At 29.9% G+C, this 18,894-nt stretch overlaps 2 protein-coding genes across 2 annotated transcripts; one reads left to right on the plus strand and one right to left on the minus strand.

The window, feature by feature from the left end:
- Nucleotides 1-1,519: 1,519 nt before the first annotated feature.
- On the minus strand, nt 1,520-5,975 carry LOC105771009 (replication protein A 32 kDa subunit B). The gene is made up of 10 exons (XM_012592399.2): nt 5,779-5,975; nt 5,311-5,415; nt 5,112-5,209; nt 4,960-5,001; nt 4,560-4,637; nt 3,349-3,427; nt 3,109-3,219; nt 2,945-3,030; nt 2,034-2,102; nt 1,520-1,940 (listed from the first exon to the last, which is right to left on the minus strand). Exons 1-10 carry the CDS (start codon nt 5,881-5,883, stop codon nt 1,862-1,864), a joined length of 852 nt encoding a protein of 283 aa, XP_012447853.1. The 5' UTR covers nt 5,884-5,975; the 3' UTR covers nt 1,520-1,861.
- Nucleotides 5,976-14,808: 8,833 nt separating this feature from the next.
- Nucleotides 14,809-17,014, plus strand: LOC105769873 (AAA-ATPase At5g57480). Its single transcript, XM_012590817.2, has one exon. The coding sequence runs from the start codon at nt 15,198-15,200 to the stop codon at nt 16,740-16,742; it is 1,545 nt and encodes a 514-aa protein (XP_012446271.1). The 5' UTR covers nt 14,809-15,197; the 3' UTR covers nt 16,743-17,014.
- Nucleotides 17,015-18,894: the final 1,880 nt, after the last annotated feature.

Here is an 18,894-nt window from a genome sequence, read left to right on the forward strand (position 1 = left end):
AAATTAACTATAATGTCTTCTAATTCATAAAAAACTTTTAACTAATTAATTAAAACTAAACAAAAGCATCCTTGATTTATTTATTTTTTACCATCCAAAAATCTATCAACTTTTGCAAAGAAAAACATCTATGCAGGGCAAAAAATAGGCTGAAATCCAATTTCAAAAGAATTCCAAACTCAACCCAACCCAACGGTAACCAAGTAAGCCCCACCAGCCTAAGCAGGGAACCTGGCCATGCACTGATCTAAACGTCGAGTCAAGACATGAATTTCCGTTTTTTTAATTGTCATGATTAAGGGCTTAAAAATCTTTCAATTTTTTTTAAAAAAATAATTAAATCTTTTTTTTTTCACTCAATTGAGTATTTAAACTTTTAAAATGCATAAAAAGGAGACTCAAACTTTTTCAAGAAAAGCAATTAAACCTCTGCTTTTCTTTTTACACTCAATTAGGTAGTTGAACTGCAAAAAGACATCAAACCTATTCAAAAAGAAAAAATTAAGCCCTTATTTATTTTTTACACTCAATTGTTGCATCAAAAATACCCTTTGGTCGTAAACTTTAATAGTTGACCGTTGAAGTTAACTATCACTAATTTTTTCAATTAAAGCCACAATGTGTCACAACCACAATATGACATGTGGCAAAAAATGATAAAAAGATAGAAAAAAAATTATAGAAAAATTATAAATACTTCTTTAGGTACGATAATTTTTATAGTTCTTTTACAAATTTTATATTTCTTTACATTTTTATTATTTTCTTACGACTATAAAATTTTACATTTCTTCTAATATATTTTATATTCTTTTATGCTTTTAGAATTTCTTTTAATTTTAATAAAATTAAATATTTCTTATATTTTATTAAAATTTAATTTTTTTTATTTTATTATTTTATTATCACAAGTCGCACCATGGTTGTGACATGTGATAACTTTAACTAAAAAAAATTAGGGACAGTAAACTTTAACAGTTAACCGTTAAAGTTAACTATCAAAGTACATTTTTAATGCATTTTAGCAATTAAGTGCAAAAGGAAAAAAGAATGGACTTAATTATTTTTTAAGTTTGAGAGCTTTTTTATGCATTTTGACATTTAAAGTATCCAATTAAGTGCAAAAAAATACAAGAGCTTAATTGTTTTTTCTTGAAAAGTTCAAAAACTTTTAATGTATTTTAAAAGTTAAAATATTCAATTGAGTGCAAAAAGAAAAGATAGGAACTTAATTGCTTTTACTTAAACGCTTTTTCTACCTATCATGCTTTGACTAACGTTATTTGTTTCAATCTCACAGATTTCACCATTGTTCTTTGCCAACAACTTAACCTTCATTTAAAGGAAAATTATGAGATTAAGAACATTGAATTTCCATTCCTTTCATCTATGTAAATTTAATAAATATATATAACATCATTTATGTTAATTTCTCTAACCAGTTTTTCATGATCTTAAACATAATACTAGGGAAAAGCCTAAATCTAATATATTATTCAATGATGAAAATAACCAGAGATTGTAAAACTGATCTCTTACTGATTATTCAGTGTGTAAAATTGTAAAACCATTAGTTTATCTATAAACCCACTAAACCAAAATCATCTATTTGTTTATCTCTAAACTCGACAGACAGTATAATACATTGAGACATTGACCAAAATAGCAAAAGTATTAGTTCTTCTAATATGCATAAAAGGACCAGCATACATAGATAGACAGAGCGTTAAGACTATGAACTATCATCAGTTTTGCTCTAAAGCTGAAGCAAAAGTAGAGCAAGACGACAATGAACTAACATCAGTTTAGCTCCAAAGACTGACAGATTACTTTTTAAGTTTGTACATCAGATCAACATACCTCAGGCATCTGTAAATTTGTAGTGATCATCAGTGGTTGTGTAAACAACGCCCTCAGATGCAAGAAAGTCCAAAGTTTTCCTGTCGAACCCCAAAATGCAGAGTTTGCTTATTGCTAATGGTTACAGTCAAATTAGTGTTTGCATAAATGACCAATCGGTGAAAGAGACACACCTGACTTTATCCACTGAAACATTTAGTTCTCGAGCCACGATATCAGAGCTTACCCCCATCTCGGATGCACTAAAACAAAAATGGAACTTAACAATGCTTGTCTAACATGTGAAGAATATATATAGATCAAATATTTTAAGACTTAAATTTTTTTTTTTTAAAGGTGATGAAATCTACTTGGAACTACTTTACCCTAAAATAAAAAAAAAACAAAACAAAGAAAAACTTGTTCAGAAGTTTCCAGGCTTAACGGTTTCACCACTATTGGTAAAGATACTTGTACACTCATATTTGGAACATTTACTTACATCCATCATCTAACTTGTCACCACAATTCTAGATGATTACGTATTGTTCATAACATTACTATAATGAACGGAGGAAACCAAGATCACAGGTCTCAATAAAATTTATCAAAGCCGGTAACATTAGAATGGAAAATTAACAGATCAATTATTAAACAAGTTGATAATTTTAATCTAAACACAGTGAATCATCTCTAAAGAGATATTTCTTTTCAATCAGTAACTGAACTACATTAGTCTTCACTGCCAATTTTATTAGCTTGTCAATTCATCAACTATGATGCATGCTTACTTAAATGCTGGAAAAAAACTCTCTTTGACTTCATCAAGTACCCTTATCTAATAGGAGTCATTTGTCGTTCTATTAGGATATGCAAGCAAGATAAGTTACACTAACTCACAAGATGATTGATTATCACTTTTTAACGAACAAAATGCAATAGGAGTCTATACAAATCTGCATAATCTAGGTCATTAGAAGTTCAATTTAATGCAACTCATAATTCAGGAATGAGCTAGAAAAGGGAAAGCAATCATAGAAAATTCATCCAAATCAAACAGGCTCATCAAAACACTTCATCTAAGAGAATGTCATATGCAACTCACAGGCATGCTGGCCGACGCAAGTATTGTAGGACCATTGAACTAATACCACGGATCTGTTCTTCATCAGTGTTATACTGGTTAGAAAACTGCAAAAACACAAAAGGAGATCAAGATCGTGTAAATCAAAGAACTTAGCAAGGAACTCTACTACTCAGATTCTTCACCTGGCTTGTCGAGTTAGTTTGGTAGCTGTAACCCATTATATGGTTGCCAGAATATGAATTTGCCACCTGGGGCTGAGCAGTCATACCGTCAGTTGCACTTGTCATCCGAAGCTGAGTGCCCATGCCACAATACAGGCAAAATTGAGGGGGAAAAAACATATAATTTCTAAATAAAAAAACAAACATTTACATTCAAATAAGTTGGAATGACATTTTGTAAACTACAGCATAAACCCTTACCCTCAACTTGGTGTTGTACAAATGAACATATATACACTCAAGGAAGTGGTGTGCAATCTCATTAAAATCAGTAATTGGCCTGAAAGCAACACCAAAGTTCAAAGTTAGAAGTACAACAGCCAAAATTTTGACAAGGACATAAAATGGCAAAACGAGAATCAAATAACACAAATAGGAAATTTCATTCTTTTCGACCTATGGGACTATAACTAAATTTCAACATCTGTCATTCCATGACCCTGATTTATTTTGGCATAACTAGCACTATATAAACAAATTGGAAGCATTGCCCCATCTTTTATAAGTGTTTAATACCAAAATAAACCTAATTTGTGTAGATTTTCCAAAAAGAATGTCATAAAATTATTGTAAAAGACCATGAAATAACATGAAATCCAATAATCAATTCTACTCTAGAAGTGACAAAAGCATGGTCTGAGAACAGCACGCTTAGACAAAGAACTACATTTAGACAAGAGCATTGAGTGATTTCATTAAACTGTTAAATCTATTTAATTTTATCATTCCAATCAAACAATGTCAAAATGCTTCATTGAATCCCGAAAACGTCTTGGCATAATTGACACTCAAGTTAAGACCACCTTATTTGTGAAACAATAAGTGAACTAAATAGGCTTTGATCCAACATCCTGTCGAGTATACCTAAAATGAAAGAGGAATCAAAATAAAACTAAACAAATTACAAGAGACTAAAAGAGAATATACAAATAGATTTTGCAGTTGAGATTATCTACAGGGCCTGGATCTCAGACCTCGACAGAAATCAAATACCCAATTGACCAGAAAACCTCCAACATTTGTAATACCTCAGCAATCTACTCATCCAACCCATTTATCCCTTCCCTTAAAAGTTAAGAGATCAACTTTAAACACAACAGTGGTTATTTATATCTTCATTCATCAAAGCACTGTCACAAGAGAAATTATAGATCTAACAAAAGTGTCCAATTAATGGATTGCAAGGAAATGTGTTTCACCTTTCAATAAACATACCAAACTAGATTATTTTTCAGCAAATATCACATATTAAATTCATATATCTGAAAGAACAGCAATGTAAAAGCTGCAAGAGACAAAGCACCTAGATATGTTGTCTCACACGTATTTTTTTTTTTCAAAATAAAAAACGTGGAAAGAAGAAACATTATGCAAGAATACATACATATATATGTCAAAATTTGAATTCATACCGAATTGAAAAGGTGTGTATGGACCTTCTACTTTGAATGCTTTTGAACTGGCCATAGACACGAACATACATTCCAACCCTATGATGGAAAGAATAGAAACACTTGAGTTTCAGGACATGTAAAAGCCCCCTAATTGCTTCACAAATTATGGCATTTTGGGGAGTGGGGACTCAAAATGCTAGCAGAGGGATAGCGACTTGTAATCTGAACATAATATTTAATTTCCAAGATTCACTAGCTTTGCCCAAAATTAAACACCACAAAATTCCAATAGTCCACACACATTGGCTGACAACACACAACTTTGTTGTATTCCCTGTATTCTTGAATAATGAAAATAATTAAACTAATGTCTCAAATTAAGTTACATAAACTTAGAAGTGCAATGAGGATAACTTACGAGAGCACATCTACTTCAACTGAGTCTACATGTTCATGAATCCTACACAATATTGAGAAAAAAGATAGCATAGAAACAAGTTATTAAACAAACAACACATTCTAAGGCTAAAATTAAACAGAATAACTAAAACACAGAGACAGAAAATTGACCATTTGGTGCATTCAACCCATCCTGTGCCATCATCAACTCTAAAAGTACAATCTGAAACAGCATTGTCTATCTTGGATATGATTCCCACCAATACAATCTAAAAACAAAAAGCCAAAACCTCAAATTTCAAACCCATTTTGGAAAAGATTGATTGCTAAAGCAAAAGCAAAAGAAGATTCCAATGAGATCAAAGCCTACATTATTGACATCAACACCGTCAATGGAAATACCAGACTCTCCAACTTTAGAGAGATCCTTCAACTGCTTTACTGTAACTGGAGTCAAACAACGCGCATCACTGTTCTGAAATTTTCAGAGAAAAAAACAAAAACCTTTAAGTTCATGAGAACAACAACGAAAAATATCTAAATTACTCGTTACTACTTCAAGCAAGAAGGAAAAAATTCCTAGACTCAGTTTGGTTTGTGGTAAAAGCAGTTCGACGTAACTCAAAAGTAGACATTAATAGAAAACGTCAAACCAGAAAATTCTAGACTCTACTTGTGTTCAATGTTCTGGATTCACTCTTAATTTATTAACGCAATAAACATTATAAGAAAAACAAAATTAAGTAACAAGAAAATAGAAAAGCAAGAAAACCTCGAAAAAAGATAATCATGTACAAAACAAAATAGCAAAAATATATGCTAAAAAGATGGGTTATACTTTGGAGGAAGAGGATGGACGGTCGGGAGCGGTCTGAGTAGCCTGAAAAGGCATGAATCCGCCTCCGGCGAAGGCCGCGTTTCCATCGAACTCGTTCGCCTGCATCGTGCCTTTGTTCCCAAATTTGAATAGAATTTTGGGGATTTCTCTTTTCCTTTAAATTCACACACTCTCGGGTTCGCGGGTCTTTTTTGGTTCCAAAATTAAGCCTCTTTTTTCATAGGATAAAATAGTTTTATACTATTACTTTTTAGAAATTTAATTAATAATTAATTGATTAAAAGTTAGCGAGTTTGAGTATGATAAAATTTAATATCTTTTTATTTATGATTGGACTTTATTTTTACATATATGTCAAAGCTAAATTCTAATTGTTAACATGGTTTAAATTATTTTATTAAATTAAAATTTATTACAACATTGTTTTATTGGTTTTATGGTTACCAAGCAATTTTTTTTCAAGATGTAGTGTCAATAAATTTAACAAAAATAATAACAATATTAATAATTAAATTTAAATTTTGAAACTTAAAAACTCAAGGGTTAAATTATTATTTGGGGTCCGAACTTAATAATTATTGTAATATGTCTCATTTGACCAGATCATTAGGTCTAAACTACAGAATGTTACATTCGTTGCTAAAAAAATTATCGTCAAATTCACAGTAAATAACTCATTTAACACCCAATTTAAAACATTATCCATACATACAAACATTAGCAATACAAGCGATAGATATGTTGCACAACATTCTTGAGTCTTATATAAACCTACACAACATTCTTGGGTCTTATATAAACCTACAAATGTTTTAAAGTTAACTCAAGATTGACTAAATTAAACTCCAACAACCTAAAAATAAAAAATAAAAAAACTTAATTGCACTGAGGAGGTAGAAAGTAGAAAGCTTCAAAAGGGTTTGTTTTTGTCTTACTCACTGCTTGGAGAAGAAAAAGGAAAGAAAATGACTTTTTTTTCTTTTAATCTTAACTTATATACTTCAATTAAAATTAATTAACTATAATTAATTGAACTTTAAAGTTAATTAGTTAAATTCAGTGGTTTTAAACTCGTCCACCACCGTTTAAAACAATCGAATAGTTTACTATTTAAAATTTATAGCGTTTAAATTTTTATAATTTAGTGTTTGTACATTAATTAAATAATTAATGTGTAAAATTGAAGGATTAAACTTTAATAATATATTATATTAATTCCGTAAATATTTTAATTTAACATTTGTAGCCCCCGTTTATGGAAATAAGATTTTGAAATTGTTTTTTTTGGCACCACAAAAAATCGGACTGTTATAATTATTCTCACATTGGGGCTTAAATTTTTTATTATACAAGTTAAGCCTTGAACTTGACAATTGTTCTCACATTGGGGCTTGAATTTTTTTTTCTAAGTTAGTCATTGAACTTTGCAATTTTTCTCCCATTGGGATCTAAACTTTAGGGTTCTCATGGACTAACTTAAACAAAAAAAAATTCAAGCCCCAATATAAGAATGATTACCAAGTTCAAATTTTAACTTAAACAAAAAAAAATCAGACCTTAATATTGAAAAAGTTGCCAAATTCAAACCTTAAAAAGTAATTTAATCCAACTCTAAATTATTGGAAATAAAAGTACATTAATTAAATTTTAAATATGTGAAAAGTAAGGAAATTTTAGTCTTTATACTTTTGTAAATTGAAATTTAATCTTTGTATTTTTATTTTAAATATTTTTAGCCTTAAACATGTAAAAGTCCTAAACTTTTTAGGAAAAAAGAAATTAAGCTTTTTAAAAAAAACTTAATTGAAACATCAAAATTCATTGAAAATACTCTTTAAAATTAACAACCTCCAGTTTTATTGAGTTATCTTCATCACGTATCATGTTGTAGTTGTGACAAATGGATAAAGAGTTATAAAAATATTAAAATCATAATATATATATTATAAAATATAGAAAAGTAATAAACGAATATTGTTGTGGAAAACAAATGCTGGAACTTGCCTCTCCTCATGTGACAAAGAAGAGGTAAAGTTCCTATGGATGACTTGCTCATCCCATTCCTCATGAAGATAAAGAATGACAGAAGCAAGGAATTTGATAACGTTGTATCGGTGTTGCCATTGCAAAATAGAGCTGCCAGGTATATTGTTACGCTGAAAAAAGGAGGTGACTCAACAGTCCTCTGGCAGAGATTAAATTTTATAATTTTTATAATTTTAAAAAAATTCTATATTCTTAATAAAATTTCTATTTCTTTATAATTTTTTTAATTCTCAATACATTTTCATACTTTTCTATATTCTTGCAATTTTTTATTGAATTTAATATTTTTATCATTTTTCTGCCACGTAATGTGACATGTGGTGAAAATAACTGAAAAAGATGAGGACTAGAGGTGTCCCCATAAAAAATTCGGCCCTAGTCCTAGGCCCATCCAGAAATATGAGCCTGAAATTTTGTCCATACCCGGCCCGGGAAAAAATTCATAAGCTCGGGCCGGCCCAGCCCGGCCTTTTTTTTAATAAACACCAAAAAAAATTTTAGAAAATTAAAAAAATATTTTAAAAATAAAAAAAGTATTTTAAAATATTTTTACAAATAAAAAATAAAAAAATATATTAATTATATTCGGGCCCGGGCCAAAAAAGTTGTGCCCGAGGCCCAGCCCGTTTCCTAAACGGGCCACATTTTTTTGCCCAAGCCTATATTTTGGGCCTATATTTTTACCCAAACCCTCCTATATTTATGCGGCCATCGGGCCTGACCGGGCTGCCCGGCCCATGAACACCTCTAATGAGGAACATTAACCATTAAAGTTAACAGTTAAAGGATCTTTTTGATAAATTTTAACAGTTTAAATATCTAATTTAATAAAAATAATACAATGACTTAATTGGTTTTTTTTGCAAAAATTCAAGGACTTTCTACGTGTTTAAGTATTTTTATTTTTCATATTTCAAAATTATAATTAAATTGTTAAAATTATTTTATTAAAATCAAGTTCATTACAATTTACTTCTTTAGTTACATGATTATGTAGTAAAATTTTTTATTTTAAAATGTTAAATTAATAAAATTAATAGTATTAACAATTAGACTTAAAATTTAAAATATAATAATTTAAAAAATTAAAACCATAACAATTAAATTTTAAATTTTTAAAGAGTAAGAAACTAATTCACGTTTTAACCTTTTTATATAAGCCCCTCTCTTCTGTCCTTGCTTTGTCTGTTCGCCAGACTGACACCTGTCCATACCAAAACAAAAGAAAACAAAACCCAAAACCCAAAACCCACTGACCACCATTTTCACCGTATCTCCTCTGTTCTTTTAACTCTTGCTATATACACATGTCAATAGAATATCTTTGTGTGTGTAGTATAGCTGTCTCAAGGTACTATTCTTCAGCTCAGTACTGGCTTATGACTTCACTCTTCCTGCAAAGCTACTATTTTTCCCACTTTGCAGTTTTGCAGGCTGGCTTCCATTTTTAAGTACTCCTACTGCCTGCTACTACCATAACATTATAAACTTCATTTATTTACGTTTATTTATAATTAGTATAAAAATAGTAATAGTAATAAAATTAGATATTATAATATGAGATAAAAAGTAAACTAAACGCACCGTATCCAATCGCTCATCTAAACCCACCCTAAGTAATTAATCTTTGCAGGTTACTACAATAACCTACCTCATCCTATGCTTTTTCCTAGATACAAAATCTCCTCATTAGTACTTAATTTGGATAAAATTACTATGAAAATATCTTCTACATCTTACTCCTTTTATTTAAAATAAATAAATAATTTATTGTATCAAAAATAATTTATTACTTCTGTTAATTTTTTTATCTATTTCCAAGGATTGTATTGAGGAGGTTGGCAATGGTGGATGCTCTCTTAAAATGAGAATATAATATTTTTCCATTTACATTTTATAAAATTATAAGTTAATAAATGATTAAATTATACATTGACCCTCTAAAAGATAAAATTTAAATTTAATATTTTTAAAAATATAATATACAAATTAAAACAATTATAAAATTATATTTTAATTTTCATAAAACATATAAAACTTAATTTTGACTCCTAAAAAGTAATTTCAAACTGAAATAGACACAACCACGTATACCTTATCCAAAAATATAAAGATTAATTTTAACAGTTAAATAAGTGAAATTTTAATAGAATCACTAATTTATTCTTTAATTTAAGTATAGAAACTAACAAACTAACTTTTTTTTAATAAAATAAATAAAATAGAATCTAACTTTTATCACAAAAACTTCACCATCAAAAGTGAAGTAACAAGTGTACTGAGTGGGAGTGGATTGAAATAACAGATGTAGAAAGGTCTTTGGGTTTTTATTTATTTATTCCAAGTTAGCCAAAGGAGGGAGCTTTGAAAAGGGCTATTGAGACGAGCAGAGTGGAGGGTATCTTAATGGGGATGATGGATATGATGCAACTTATTAATTAAACAACACAACAAGGGGAAATCCACTGCAGGATTTGTGAGGGCACACACGCAAGGTGAAACTGAAAAGCACGTAGGGCTGTTTTAATTAGCAGTTGCTTCTGCTTTGATTATCTGTATGGACACTGCACTGGATAATGTCATGATATTACCAATCTTAATTAATTCAGAATACTAAAAATGAAAAGGGTAATTTACCTCGGTAGTCATTCAATTATTATTATTTTTTATCATTTAACTATGAAAAATTATAAAATAGTCCATTTAATTATTAATAATTTTTTTGATAATTTAATTATGAAAAAGTTACAAAATAGTCACTTAATTATTTAATTTTATTTTTAAAATAATTTTTAAATTTTAGATAATAACAACTTTAACTTTCAATATTTATAAATTATTTCAATTTAATATTGATTCTAATTAATTTAACCCTTGACGTATACAAATTGTGCAATTTGGTCTTTGTTTTTATATTTTTTCTTTTATTGTGACATTAAAGAGTAATTTTTAAGAATACGAGAAAATATAAATATTATTATCTTAAATTTTAAGTGCTTCCAAATTATATATTCTATAAATGTTGATAATTATTATTTTTAGAATAAAATTAAGTTGACATAATTTATAAATAATAAAATTAATTTTTATTATGTTAATTTTAAAAGTGAGACAAACCTAAAATTGAAGAATTAATATTGTTTTCCATAATTAAATAACAAATATTACTAGATGAACCATTATTAGCTTAGTTTATGAAATAAAAATTAAGTAAAATATTAATAAAAAAAAGGTAGGTAGGTGACAGACCCTCGGACGACGTTATTGACAGGCTAAGAAGGCAGAGGCCTTTTCCTGCGCTGCACATTGTCCATCATAACAAACCCTACATTATACGTGTACATGCAATTTGAAAGCCATTACCACTAAGACACCTGCTGGAGAAAGGGTATTAAGTTAGGATAATAAATTAAAACCCATGTTTTAAAGCCCCTAGCCTTCTGAGGTTGTATTTCCGAAAAGGAAAACATTTATAAGGCTGTAAAATCCCAAGAAACATTAGTATATACTGTACAAGGCTGTGAATTGTTAGCGGCTTTCTCAAATCCAAATAACTCAAAAATATACAACTTGTTTGAAATGTTTGCTTGATTTAAAGTAGGAGTATTATTTTAATGTTAGATTTGGTTACTAATGTAATTGTAGGAGTAAAATAATTATTTAATATACATTTTAAAATAATTAATATAAATTTAAAAATTCAATTAGACATATAAATAAACTTTTTTTGCAAAACCAACATCTTTTAAAATAAGCAAAATTTAAATTTTCCTTCTCTTTATTACAGATAAATTGAGTGAGCGGTTAAAATTTACTAATTGTTATTAGCTTAATCTTAGCATAAATTTTAAATTAATAGAGCGAATGATAAATGTTACCACATTAAACTATTTGGGTTGTTTGATTTTAATATTCAAGATTACATTTTTAAAGGAGCAATCATGAGCAGCGAATATGTACCACATATGAAAAATATAAAAAAACAAATAGTTATTTAAATTTGTCATATATATTTTTAATATCCAATTTTGTCATATATGTTACTCTTCTTATCATGTGTTTACTATGAATTAAAATATAAATGTTATTTATTAAGGAAAATATTTGGTACACTATTAGTGGAGTTTTTAAATTCCACGAGAACAGTGAGGAGGTTAACAAGAATCTTATATGGTATAGTAAAATTTTTAAAAATATTTAAAAAGACACGATAGCAATTTTTAAGATTGTTAGTGAAATTAAAAAACATTAACTCATTTATTAATAGAATTATTATTTGATACATTAGTTTTAAACTTTTTTAACTCCACAAGCGTGTTTAAGATACCGTTACTTGTCTTATTTAATTAGTTTCTATTTTTAGAATATCAATTAAGGACAAATGGTATTTTTTAAGTCCTCTCATGAAATTAAAATAACTCCTCCACTAATGTATAAAATAATATCCCTTATTCATATACCATCTTACACCTTAATAACTTTTTCTTTTTTCTTTTTTTTTTTACAATTTTCAGTTTTAGAGTAGTCTTTTTTTTCCCAACTAGCCGATTAACTTTGATTATTTCTTTTTGCAATTTCTCTTTGATTTTCTTTTCTTCGTATTATTTTTAGAACTCGACAACTTTTGACAAATTAGTTTTTATACTTGCTTCTTCTTTCCAATCGGCAGCATCCATGGACGCATGGGAACCTATATACACATCTATGTAAAGATTGCTTCGAAAAGAAAATATAATTAGTGTATGATATTTGATGACAGAAAATTGTAAATGTAAGTATATTTATCGTTCTAAATGGTATAAAGTATTTATCTTATATGTTGATTGAGTCTTAAGTTAGTTAGCATCAGTATTGTTGTCGATGCAGGAGAATGTAAGTTCGAGTGTCTTAATTCTAGGTATTGTAATTACAAATTGTGAATTGACCCAACTTATAAAGACTAAGAGTCTATGAACTTTGGAAAACACATTGAAACTAAAACAACAACTAGTCATAATAAAAGGAAACAATAAGCCACAATAATGGAGAAATTTATTCTCGTTGAAATTCGTCGATTCTTAATGCGTGAAAGCTTAAGCAATTCTTCCTCTCTTTTTTTCTCTTGTATCCCCTTTCTTGTTTGCTTATTTGCTCTTTTACAACCCTAAAATTTGTGACTTTTTAAAAATTATTAGGCATATGCGTTGCTCCAAAGGAAAATTTTTTCATTGGAGCGCGAAAAGTTGTCTGTTTATGTTTACTGGGGTAGAGACAATTTTCGTTGGAATGAAAATCTACTAATGTCAAGCTCTTATTTCCTATGCTTTGTCGGACTTACGTTAGATAATAACAAATTAAAAAATTTTCAGATTTAATACTATAAATATATAATTAACTTAAAACATCAATGAAATAAAAATCTAAAATTAACAAAAATAAATTATAAAATAAACTAAAAATCTTAAAATCATATTAAAATAATAAACAAATAACTCTAAGATATTAGAGTTATCGATATTTTATTAAGATATGAATGACTTAGCTCTAACCAAAAAAAAAAATTGTATTTATAAAAAATTTAATATGCTTTTCTTTCCTATAGTATATTGCAATGATTTTTATGAAAGGCAAATGTATTTAGCAGATTCTTTTAAGATCAGATCAAATTACATTTTATTATTAAATTATTTAATTTAATTTTATTATATTTAATATTTATGGTTAAAAATATAAGATTCTTTTTCAAAGCTTTGAAAAATATTAACTTTTAAAAGTTTTATTTGATTTGATTATTATAAACTAAAGATTCAATATAATAATGTCCCTACAATACAGGATCTCATTAACTTGTTCATCCCATGAAATATAAAAACTAAACAAATGATACCAAATTTCGGCATACTGTAAATAAAATAGTTTAATCTATTTAAAATTAAAAAAGTCTTAATTTAATAAATAATGGTTTCGGAAATATTGTTTCCAAACTTTTTATTTTGAGAGCTTGTCAAAGAATCTAATGAATGATATTTGGGAATTACTAGCAACTAAAAAGATTAAAAAATATTTTAATTTTGAGAAGTAAAATTTAACAAATTTATTTATTACAAGATTTAAACCAATAATATTACCTTCAAAGTATAATTTAATATTTATATATAAATTTTTAAAAATATGATTAGATCATATTTTATTTATATCATGAGTGTAATCATAATATAAATATATAATATACTTGACATGCTAACATTAAGGTAAGTGGATCCCATTATCAATTTAGGTCTATTTATATTTGGGAAGCAAGTTATTTAATATAATACATTTGGTAACAAAATCTGCTAGGATTTGGTAAATTGAATCAAAGTATTTATTATCTTTATCTGTTTTAAATTAAATAAAATAACTTATTTATTAAATATTGCAGCCAGTCAAACATAAATTATAAATTAAATAATTAAATATTTAAATCCCCGTTACAGTGGAGAATTTAAATAACGAATTCGGTTATATTTGTAAAAAGAAAATCAGTTACGATAATAGATATTTGTAGTAAATAATAATAATTTAAATACCTGAAGATAAATTTAATCCTGAATATCCAACGACAAAAAATAGAAATAAAAAATAGATAACTTTTTGAGTGGTTTACTGTTTATCTGATCAGTGATGTGTTGATTATTGGATTTAGAAACGTCCTGGCAAATCACATGCACATATCTCAAACACCTATTATTTTATTTAAAGGAAAAACAAAGTAACATAAAGGGTTTAAGAGAGAGTATATAAAGTTCCTCAAGTGGGTATTTCTTGTTATCTGCTTGTAGGCAGTGAATCATATTTAACCTTATTCACTGTCTCAACCCACAGAACTTATTTCACGATCCCCCAGTAAGGCAGTAGTTGATGGTAGTTGTAGCAGCAGCTAAAGCAAAACCCAACTTGGTTCAAAACTTCAAATTCTTTCATCATAATAAAATGAGAAAAAATAAGTAGGTAACCCAACAAAACAAAACAAAACAAAACAAAACAAAAGCTCCTGTGTAACTTGTAGGTCACTCAAAAAGCCAAAACCCCACGAGAGAGAGAGAGACAGAGGGGGTCCCATTTTAACTCATACCTCCAAAACCCTTTTTTGTTTTTTCCTCACCACCTTGCTGTTTTCGCTTACACTTATTATATATCCCCCTCCCGGCCTCTACCAGCCATTTCAAGCACACCCCTTTTTTGAGCTCTTTTGTTTCCCCTTTTGCTTCTTATTCTTCTGCCCCATCTCTATAAGTTTCCAGTTTCATCGCACTTCCTATAAGCTTCCACCGCTTTTAGTTTTCTTACTCTATAAATTAAGCAATACCCTTCCTTTTTTTCTCTTCATAATCTCTTTCTTATTTTTTTCCACCATGAAAGAGTATTGGACTTCTCTTGCTTCATTACTAGGGGTTTTGGCTTTTTGTCAAAGCCTCCTCCAAGTCATTTTCCCACCCGAACTCCGTTTTGCTTGTCTCAAAGTATCTAACCGTGTCTTCAATTTGTTCTCTTCTTACTGCTATTTTGACATCACCGAGATCGACGGCGTCAACACCAACGAGCTTTACAACGCCGTTCAACTTTACCTGAGTTCCTCTGTTTCCACCAACGGTAGTCGATTGAGTCTCACTCGCGCTCTTAATTCAAGCGCTATTACATTTGGTCTTTCCAACAATGACTGCATCATCGATACGTTTAATGGTGTCAGTGTGGTTTGGGAACACGTTGTGACTCAAAGGCAAGCCCAAACCTTCTCTTGGCGACCCTTGCCGGAAGAGAAACGAGGCTTCACACTGCGAATCAGGAAGAGGGACAAGTCCTTGATCCTTGATTCTTACCTGGATTACGTAATGGAAAAGGCTAATGAAATCCGACGGAAGAATCAAGACAGGCTGTTGTACACCAATTCTCGAGGCGGGTCTTTGGATTCCAGGGGACATCCTTGGGAGTCGGTTCCATTTAAGCATCCAAGCACCTTTGATACATTGGCTATGGATCCTGTAAAAAAGCGAGAGATTATGGGGGATCTTAAGGATTTCGCCAATGGTCAGTCTTTTTATCAGAAGACTGGTAGAGCCTGGAAAAGAGGTTATTTGCTATACGGTCCTCCAGGGACAGGGAAATCCAGTATGATTGCAGCCATGGCTAATTACTTAAGTTATGATATCTATGACCTTGAATTAACTGAGGTTCATAACAATTCTGAGCTGAGGAAGCTGTTGATGAAAACAAGTTCCAAGTCTATTATTGTGATTGAAGATATTGATTGTTCCATTAATTTGACTAACAGGAAGAAGAATAACAACAACAATACAAGCACAAGGAATTACTATGACCCTGAAATGAGATGTGGGTCAGTTCCAGGCCCTGGTGAAGATGGTGGGAATTCCATTACCCTTTCGGGGCTATTGAATTTCACTGATGGGTTATGGTCTTGTTGTGGGAGTGAAAGGATTTTTGTGTTTACAACCAACCACATTGAGAAGCTCGACTCTGCATTGCTCCGATGTGGGAGGATGGATATGCATATTTTCATGAGCTACTGTTCATATCCCGCATTGATGATACTGATGAAGAATTATCTGGGTTACGATGAAAGTGATTTGGATGCTGATGTTTTAAAACAACTTGCTGAGGTAGTTGATAAAGCAGAGATGACCCCAGCTGATATTAGTGAAGTTTTGATCAAGAACCGGCGTTGTAATCCAAAAGCTGTCAGTGAATTGCTGGAAGCCTTGAAGACAAGAGCAAACAGGAACTTGTTGCAAAATGGGATTCTGAGGGAGAAAAATTCAGAAGATATTATGGAAGATGAAGAACAAGAGAAAAGGGCTTTAGAGAGTCCTCCTAATGAAGGGTCTGAATTTGAAGAGCCTTGCAAGAAACAAGAAGAGGAAGACGAAGAGAAGATGAAATGATAGCATAAATCAAAAAAGGCTCCTTTGGTTCTTTTTTAATTTTTCTTGAGAAAAAGATTAAACGTGTAAAAAAAGCAAAATGTCTTTGATGAACTTTGGACTAACCAGGAAAGGATGTTTCAAATTTTGTTGGTAAAAAACTTGGGGATGGGATGAGGAGAAAAAACAATGGGTTAGGAAAATGATTGGGGTATTCGTCATTTTACTCATGTTTGGTCACCTATCTTATTTTGTAGTTTTAATAATAAAATTAGTCACTATATATTAATATACTCATATGAAGCCAAGATAAGATATTGGTATGTATGTGGGTATGGTTGGCCATGTGGGGGGATTTTGCTTTTGCATATCCTCACACCCACATGCTTCCATCGCAAAATCTTCTTAGGGGAAAGGAATGGTACACAAATAATGAAATAACCATTCAGTTTTTCTGCCAAACGTTACAACTTTGTAGGTGTTTTATGCAGTTGGACAGCGCATGCCACATGGGCAGAGAGAAAACAGCTACACTTAGGATGGGGGACCTTTCGGCCTTATCATTGCCTATAAAGTAAGTACCAAACTGAACTTGGGCCGTTCATTCATTGATTGGGGGGAGGGGACTTGAAATTTTCAAGTAGTTTCTTGGATGTTTATTGAAATAATTAAGCCAAATGTTATGTGAAATGTTATGGATCTCATAATCTTTCTTCTAAGCTTTAATGCCTAGCGATAATGTAATACCAAATCATTTCGTTAAATTCTGTAGTTGTGTCGCCCCTTTCCTTTTCAATTCATCAATACAAAAGTGGGAAAGACAAGGTTTCAACTCCCTGTTGCTTCGTTTGAGTTTGGTAATTTCGGTAAAAGTACCATAGAGATTCATGTACTTAGAGTTAAATTGTATTTTACTTTTTATTCTCAAAAAATGTGTAAAGTAATTTATGTATATTAAATCGAAGAGTAAATTCATAATTTTATTAAAAATTGTATTTATTTATACGGTTAAAATTTGGTCATTGAAAGTCAACATGATATGTCATTATTTGATCTTACAAATGGAGATTAATAAAAGGAATACAAGGTTAATGGATAGGGATTAGAGTAGTTTTGCTTGTAGGGATAATTTGGGGAAAACAAATGGTGAAACAACCAAATATTTGTGTTGAGAAAAAGCAAGGGATTTGTGTAAGATACAAAGCAAAAAGCAACTAGAAAGTTAACGAGCATAAGTTGACCCTTTTTCTCACTTCCTAATTAAATTAGTAGCTGAATTTTGAGTTGTAAACCCATGGGCACTGCCCGCTGTCAAAGCCCTACCTGCTTTACAGTTATATTCCTGGAATTTTTGTTTTTTAGGTACAACATGGATTCCTTACATCATATTTTACAAATTAGTCCCTATGTCTTAGATAAAGAGTAAATTCATTTTTTTATTAAAAATGTTAACTTTTAGTTTAGAAAATGATCAATTTACTATTTAGTCTAATATACAAAGACTAATTTATTTATTCATTAATCAGCAAAAACAGAAAAAACCCAAAATAGCAGAGTCCATATTAGTATAAAAAGTACTTGAGTTGATGATAGATGTAAAAACAAAAATTACACATGTGAATGATAATGATGGGATATATTAAAAACAGTTGATAAGAAACTAATTGGATTAGATCTTAATCCAGCCGTTATGCATACAAACATAGGAACAGTGACAATATAGATATATAAATTTGTGAGTGATAATTGTTGAGTCATGTACACAATTATTATATGTAGGAACTGATTAGATGCTACTGTGTGTGTGTGTGTGTTGCATTATAAAAATGATATTTGAGGTATAAAGTAATGCAAGTAATAAATCCGGAATGGATATGGTTGTAAACCAAAGGGTGAAGTGTAATTGCCGCCTTTTATAGTCGAAGTTGACTGACGCTCACATCTCTTTTGTTGCAAAGGAAACAAAACCGTACCAATGAAATGATTCTGTTCCACAGCTGTTTGCTTCATCTTGATTTGCTATCCCTTCATTCCATGTCTGCCTATCATTTCATTAATATGAAAACGCCATACTTGTCTCAACTTGGATATAGTTAGCTCTGTTGGAACTTTATTTTCACTCTTATTATTTATCATTTCTTTTGCATCTAAAAGTTTGGTATGATTTTACTTA

This window comes from Gossypium raimondii, chromosome 5, assembly GCF_025698545.1.
Source record: "Gossypium raimondii isolate GPD5lz chromosome 5, ASM2569854v1, whole genome shotgun sequence".
In the NCBI taxonomy this organism is placed as follows: domain Eukaryota; kingdom Viridiplantae; phylum Streptophyta; class Magnoliopsida; order Malvales; family Malvaceae; genus Gossypium; species Gossypium raimondii.

What these genes read in the sequence shown, in the direction of transcription:
- LOC105771009 (XM_012592399.2), bottom strand. Translation starts at nt 5,883, where the DNA reads ATGCAGGCGAACGAGTTCGATGGAAACGCGGCCTTCGCCGGAGGCGGA. An exon ending in TGGGTTGAATGCACCAAATG is followed by an intron (nt 5,002 to 5,111) that starts GTCAATTTTCTG and finishes AATATTGTGTAG; the next exon opens with GATTCATGAACATGTAGACT. An exon ending in GTTGAAGTAGATGTGCTCTC is followed by an intron (nt 4,638 to 4,959) that starts GTAAGTTATCCT and finishes TTTCCATCATAG; the next exon opens with GGTTGGAATGTATGTTCGTG.
- LOC105769873 (XM_012590817.2), top strand. Translation starts at nt 15,198, where the DNA reads ATGAAAGAGTATTGGACTTCTCTTGCTTCATTACTAGGGGTTTTGGCT.